Source organism: Echinops telfairi, unplaced genomic scaffold, assembly GCF_000313985.2.
Source record: "Echinops telfairi isolate 266 unplaced genomic scaffold, ASM31398v2 ScPeMD7_60;HRSCAF=208, whole genome shotgun sequence".
Taxonomy (NCBI): Eukaryota; Metazoa; Chordata; class Mammalia; order Afrosoricida; family Tenrecidae; genus Echinops; species Echinops telfairi.
The window spans coordinates 2,615,947-2,622,417 of record NW_022103958.1 but is presented as its reverse complement, the minus strand read 5'-3'; the positions used below and the strand labels follow the sequence as shown (position 1 = coordinate 2,622,417).

Here is a 6,471-nt window from a genome sequence, read left to right as displayed (position 1 = left end):
CCATTTGGAATTTTAGTTACTTGTTAAAAAGATAATGCTATTCCTAAAATGTAGAAAATAATTTTGTTAATTAACGTGAAAGCTATTGTTAAGTAAAGATTCCTTTACTTTTTTATTAAATCTAGAATTTTTTTAACATTTTCTTGTTATACATATATTATAAAATGTTTTTTGACACAGTATATATAATATATAATGTATGCATACATAATATATAGTAATATAAGTACATTTAATAATTTTGTTTATAGATGCTCATATATATTTTATATCTTTACATAATTTCATTTTCTTTCATATGGAAAATATATGTGACCACCATATTTGTTAAACTGCTCTCTTCTTGTATGTGTTCTCATATATGTTAGTAATTAATTGTCTTTAATTTTTGAAAGCTCACTGAAGTTCTGAACCACCCTTTAATCATTTCATATTCTTACAATCTAGGACAGTGGTGAGTAATGACAGATCACAGCTACTTGTTGAAGTACTAAACAAATCAGTTTAAGGCTTCAAAAAATTACTAGTCACCATTATATTTACAGGTAAATTTGTCCTTAATTCTGAAATAATGACAGAGCAGAACGTATGGAACTAAGGAACAATGTGACTGAGTTCATCCTCTTAGGGCTCACTCAGAGTCTTCAGGGTCAGAAAATACTATTTGTTGTCTTCTTGCTCATTTACATTGTCACAATGGTGGGTAACCTCCTCATCGTCGTGACCGTGTTGATGAGTCCAACCCTGAGTGCCCCGATGTACTTCTTCCTGGGCTACTTGTCATTCATGGATGCTGTTTATTCTACTACGGTCACCCCAAACATGATTATAAACTTACTCTATGAGAAGAAAACCATTTCCTTCCAAGCTTGCATGACTCAGCTTTTTATTGGACACTTATTCGGTGGTGCTGAGATTTTACTTCTGGTGGTCATGGCCTATGACCGCTACGTGGCTATCTGTAAACCCCTGCATTACATGACCATCATGAGCCAACGGGTGTGTGTTCTGTTGCTGCTATTGGCCTGGTTTGGAGGTTTTGTGCATGCGGGAGTGCACCTTCTCTCTGTCTATAACCTTCCCTTCTGTGGTTCCAATATCATAGACCATTTCATATGTGACATGTACCCCTTATTAAAACTTGCCTGCGCTGACACCTATGTCATTGGCCTCACCGTGATCGCCAATGATGGGGCAATATGTTTGGTCATCTTTATGATGGTACTCATTTCCTATGGAGTCATTCTGAATTCCCTGAAGAACCTGAGTCAGGAAGGTCGACGGAAAGCCTTATCCACCTGTGGCTCCCACATCACTGTGGTGGTCTTCTTCTTTGTCCCTTGTATCTTTATGTATGTGAGACCTCCTTATACCTTACCCATTGATAAACACTTGACTGTGTTTTACACTGTGTTTACCCCCATGTTGAACCCCTTAATCTATACTCTTAGAAATGCAGAGATAAAGAATGCCATGAAGAAACTTTGGACCAGTAAAAGGAAATGAAGCGCAGACTAACGGATCACCTACTTTCAACTGGATTTGACCCTTCCAGATAGCAAAAGAAAATGAGAAAGCCCCAAATCCATTGCTATTGTGTAATTTCAGGAATCTGTAATGTTTAATTATGATATATACTTCCTCATGTCAAGTAACTTGTACATGGTAAAATATTGATGATAACACTTCCAAAGATGAAAGATGGAGCTTTCTATTCCCATAAACTGTTGTAATCTTGGAAACTTGCAGGGGATTTCTACCCTGCCCTATAGGGTCGCAATGAGTCAGCAATGACTCCATAACAGTGAGGAAAATATACCCTTGATTTATTGTACTAGAATGTTTCTTCAGATCTATAGACATATATCATATTCAATGTTTTATACTATAGTGAATGTGCAAAATTTAAATTAAAGGAAGGAGTTTTTATCAAGTTTCTTAATAAACCTCATTTTTTTTACCATCAACAAAGTTAATTTCAGATATCAGAATAATACAATTCAAAATAAGACTTATAATATGATTCATCGAACTCCATACAGAGATAACTTATATACATGTATGAGTACATATTTTTATCTTTGTATCTTGCAAGATAGTTTAAATATGTAATTTTGCTTACAGTGTTTAAGATGTATAAGTTTAAATGAGAAGGTGAATCATAGTTCTAAATTAATCATAAGAAGGAAAAATATACCAAAATAATGTGAATGAACAAGCAAGATAGGAAAAGAAAAAGTCCCAGTTAGTTTCTCATTTGGGAAAAATATGACTATTCATCTTCCTAGGTAGTTTGCTATATCTAATAATCACTGTTATTTTTAAAAACCCCTTCTTATGGCTTATAGAGGAACATGCCCTACTAATTCAGACTGAGACCCTAATTTTTATATTTAAAATGAGCAAAATCCAAGTCAATGGTCTTCAAATACACAATACAGAACTCACCACTGAATTATTTGGCATGGTTCATTGCCAAGAAAAATGTCGATGATTTATGGTGCTTCCATTCATTCATCTCTTACTAAGGGAATGAAATTTTTAGGCAACAAACACAATAGATTGTTGTGTTTGATGAAGGTCTCATTCACAATATCTTTGGGAATAATTCTCTTTTTATCCAGCTTAAAATAAATTATTTTCTGCCTCTCATATAGTAGGAAAGTTATGGTAAAAGACACTTGTGTTTTCTGTCTTCTCTGCTTAGTATTGTTTCAACAGGGTCTAAAGGTGATAGGGAACTTGGGTTCATTTTACTCCTACTATTATTACACGGAAAGGAGCTCTAATGGTGCAGGGGATAAGCAATCAACTGGTAACTGAAATGTCTGCGATTTGAATCTCCTAGCTTCTCTGCAAGAAAAAGATGTAGCAGTCGTCTTCCTTAAATATTTTAGCCTTGGCGACCCTATTGGACAGTTGTACTCTGTTTTATATGGTCATGATGTATTGGAATCAACTCAGTGGCAATGGGCTTAGGGTTGGTTTCATTACAAGGATATTTCTCACATCACCTCAATTCTTTTTAAGCATAACACTGTTTATCAAATAATATTGAGCACTTGGTTGTCTTTGAATTAATATAGCTACATCCTCCACTTTTGGACATTTAACCAATCTTAAAATTTGTATAGCTACATTAAAAGACAAGATAAAAAAATCCCAGTTAATCATCTACTTATGTTCACTGACCAACATGTGTCCTGAGGGAAGATAAAGTTAATCATGTTTATATTTTCTATTTCTTGCATTATGCCTGGGATCGAGAATTTGTACTTTATTTGTATTCTTAAATTCTCAATTTAATGTAGTCTGAATTTTTATGGATTAATTTTGATGAAATCTTTATATATGAAGTATATTTACTATTTTTCTTTGATATTTGCATTAAAAGCTTACTATATGTCTCATATTATGATTATAAATGCTTTTATGCAAAAATACAACATTTAAGAATTAGTTTTGCTTTTTGATTTCTTCTATAGAATTCTATTCTCTTTACTTAATTTTATACATTTATTTTGCAAACAACTTCCCAAATAATTCTGTTTCTAAACTTACCTAGACTCTTGTGTGTATGTGTTTGTTGAGAGAATAGTCAAATTTGCTTTCTCAAAATAAGTAAAATATTCTGATAGAATCATTCATTAATTCTTCTCAATAATAATTTGAAATTCTTCTTTTAATGGGTCACTTTTTTGATATGAAAGGTTCAATTGTTGCATCATCAAAAGCTTATTTTATTTTAGAAATTGGTTTATTTCTTTGCCAATGACATTATTTTGACAATCAAATATTTTAAATATTATTTATATTGGATGGAATCATTTACACTAATTACCTATTTAAAAATTAGGCACTTTCTAAATTTTTTTCTTCCTGATAAACCTTAGTATCACTAAGATTTAAAAATTTCATACAAAATCCAGTTTAGAATTTAAGGTACTAAAAAAATTCTATTTTGATAAAATGGTATGTGATCATGTTTTCTATCTAGATAGAGAGATGTGTGTTAAGGCTTACATTATACTTTTCAATGAATAGGTGTAATGACCTCAATAGAGAGTGCACAGAATTTTCCTTCTGTTTTCCTGAATCTTCTCAGGTGCAAGTATATCAAAACATGTTATCCAACCATGGCTGGATCCAGATAAAGTCACACAGGAGTGTGTACAGAATCACACAAAGCTCTGCATCTGACCAAACTTGAGTCAATATATAAGCATATAAGGGATTGTGTCTAATCTCACATGAATCTGTTTTGATACATATAGTTCTATATAAAATAAATTCAAAATATTTACCAGACCATAAACTGGTGTTTTAGTTTTTAGTAGTGCTATAGCAGAAAGCCAAAAATGGATGGCTTTACCAAACAGATATTTCCTCTCACAGTTTAAGAGTTAGAAGTCCATATTCTGGGCGGATGCCTTGGTAACAAAGTAGTTAAAACATGGGGCTCGTAACTGCAGGGTCAGCAGTTAGAAACAACCAGCCACTCCTCAGGAGGAAAAAGGCTTTCTATGCCTGTAAGCAAATTCACAGGGGCAGTTCTACCCTGTCCTATAGGGTCACTATGAGTAGGAAACGAGTAGGTGGCAGTGAATTTGGTTTAGGGGAGGTCCAGGGGATAACTTTCTCTCTTTGTTCACACTTCAAAAGTTTCAACATCTGTGGGGCAGGTATTTCTTGGAAATCTTGTGTCTTGCTATTTTCCCCTGGGACCAAAAGTTTCCCAACACGGGAAACCTAGTTCCAAAGGATGCATCCTGCTTCCAAGTGATCTTTCTTGGTGGTCATAAGAGGGAGTACCCCCAAAGAAATGAGAAAATAAACAGCTCTGCTGGCCGGAGCTTTCATAGTATCCAATTTTCCTGCTAGGCAAGCATCCAGCAACTCACTCTGAGTCAATGCACCCAGCGGTGTCGCCTGGCAAGTTTCTCTCTGGTTACAGTGAAATAAACCAATTTTTCAGAACTGCATTGGACCATTTGAGCAACTGGAGCCTAATACTATGTAAATCTGTATCTTGCCACAAACAGCCATTTATCTGACTATATAAAATGCATATCTCACCAGACACTATTGGACCTCCAAGCAAACAAGTGTCTCTATTTGATGATATGTATCTCTATCTGACAACATACATGTGTTCTACCCCATATCAGCCTTTATTTAACCACAGAACTGTCTGTATCTTATGATAAATAGATTTTTGTCTGATCATATACTGATCTTTATCTTCACATAAAGATTGTAATTGATGATGCGTAGGTGAGTATCCAACATATGTACATATTTGTGTTCAGTCACTTGTAGGCCTGTGTCCAACAACATGCTTGAAAAGTGTGTCTGAACACATATTTGTCTGAATGACCATACTTAACATGTTACAGTTTGGATTGAACTGTGTACACATTTTTCTTTGTAAATATATGTTAATTTGTTTCTGACAAAATATGGATACGTATTGGCTACTCATATAATAATTTGACTATACCCAAATCTGTATCCATTTATACATGATGCTTTATATTACCATACACTAGTATATATCTACTAACACATGACATATCCAACCACACATGATTCTTTATCTGACCATACAATGCTCTGTATTCAACCACATAGGGAGCTTCAAAAAGTTCATGGAATATAGAATCAGCAGATTATGTGTTTTTCCCATAAACACATTGGGCCATCTTGTATATGGGTCTGTATCCCATCACACATAGTTCTAGATATAACCACCCAGGTATCTGTATTTTATCCCTGGATAGTCGAAGCTCTTTGTGCTCCACTGCTAAGGTAAAGGTTATTAGTTCAGATCCACTCAGTAGCATTGTTGAAGTAAGGACTATGGATATGCCTCCATAAATATTACAAGGAAAATATCTATATAGCATGAAAGATTTCTAGGTCCAAGGATATTTAATCTAAATCCAAATAACTCCCTTCTTGGTGGAAGAACATTTATTATTTATCTTCTGTGATTTTTTCCCCACACAGGTCACATCAGAGTATTTTTCATTTCTGAATTTCTCAGAGTTGTTTTTATTTTTGGTTTACTCTTTAAGGGAACAGATTGCCATGTGTTTTTCTATACAGAAGTATTGGTGGCTTTACACTGGAGACCTTCAAGATTACAGCCAAGTGCTAAACTGCTTCATCAACAGAGCTTCTTGCATAATGAGTATGCAACAGAACAACACAAAGCCATTGTGTGGTTTCCAATAAAAAACAACTCTACAGGATACTGCAGAGGAGAGTGGAAATAGCAAAATCTTACTCCTGGCACATCTTCCTCCTCCATGTGACATTTTTGTTCTCTAACACTTTAAAGTGATTTTGTGCAATAGATTTGGCCAATGAAATATGCCATTTGCATTCTATGATGCTCACCTTCCCGACACAACCACTGAAGACAAAGCGGGTGAATAAGCAAATGTGGTGAAGAAAGCTGATGGTGCC

General features: G+C 34.4%; 1 protein-coding gene across 1 annotated transcript; it reads left to right on the top strand.

Annotated features, from left to right (window-relative positions):
* Nucleotides 1–588: 588 nt before the first annotated feature.
* LOC101642474 (olfactory receptor 4A47-like) lies at nucleotides 589–1,506 on the top strand. Its single transcript, XM_004708462.1, has one exon. It carries the CDS (start codon nucleotides 589–591, stop codon nucleotides 1,504–1,506), a length of 918 nt encoding a protein of 305 aa, XP_004708519.1.
* The last annotated feature ends 4,965 nt before the right edge of the window (nucleotides 1,507–6,471 follow it).

What these genes read in the sequence shown, in the direction of transcription:
- LOC101642474 (XM_004708462.1), top strand. Translation starts at nt 589, where the DNA reads ATGGAACTAAGGAACAATGTGACTGAGTTCATCCTCTTAGGGCTCACT.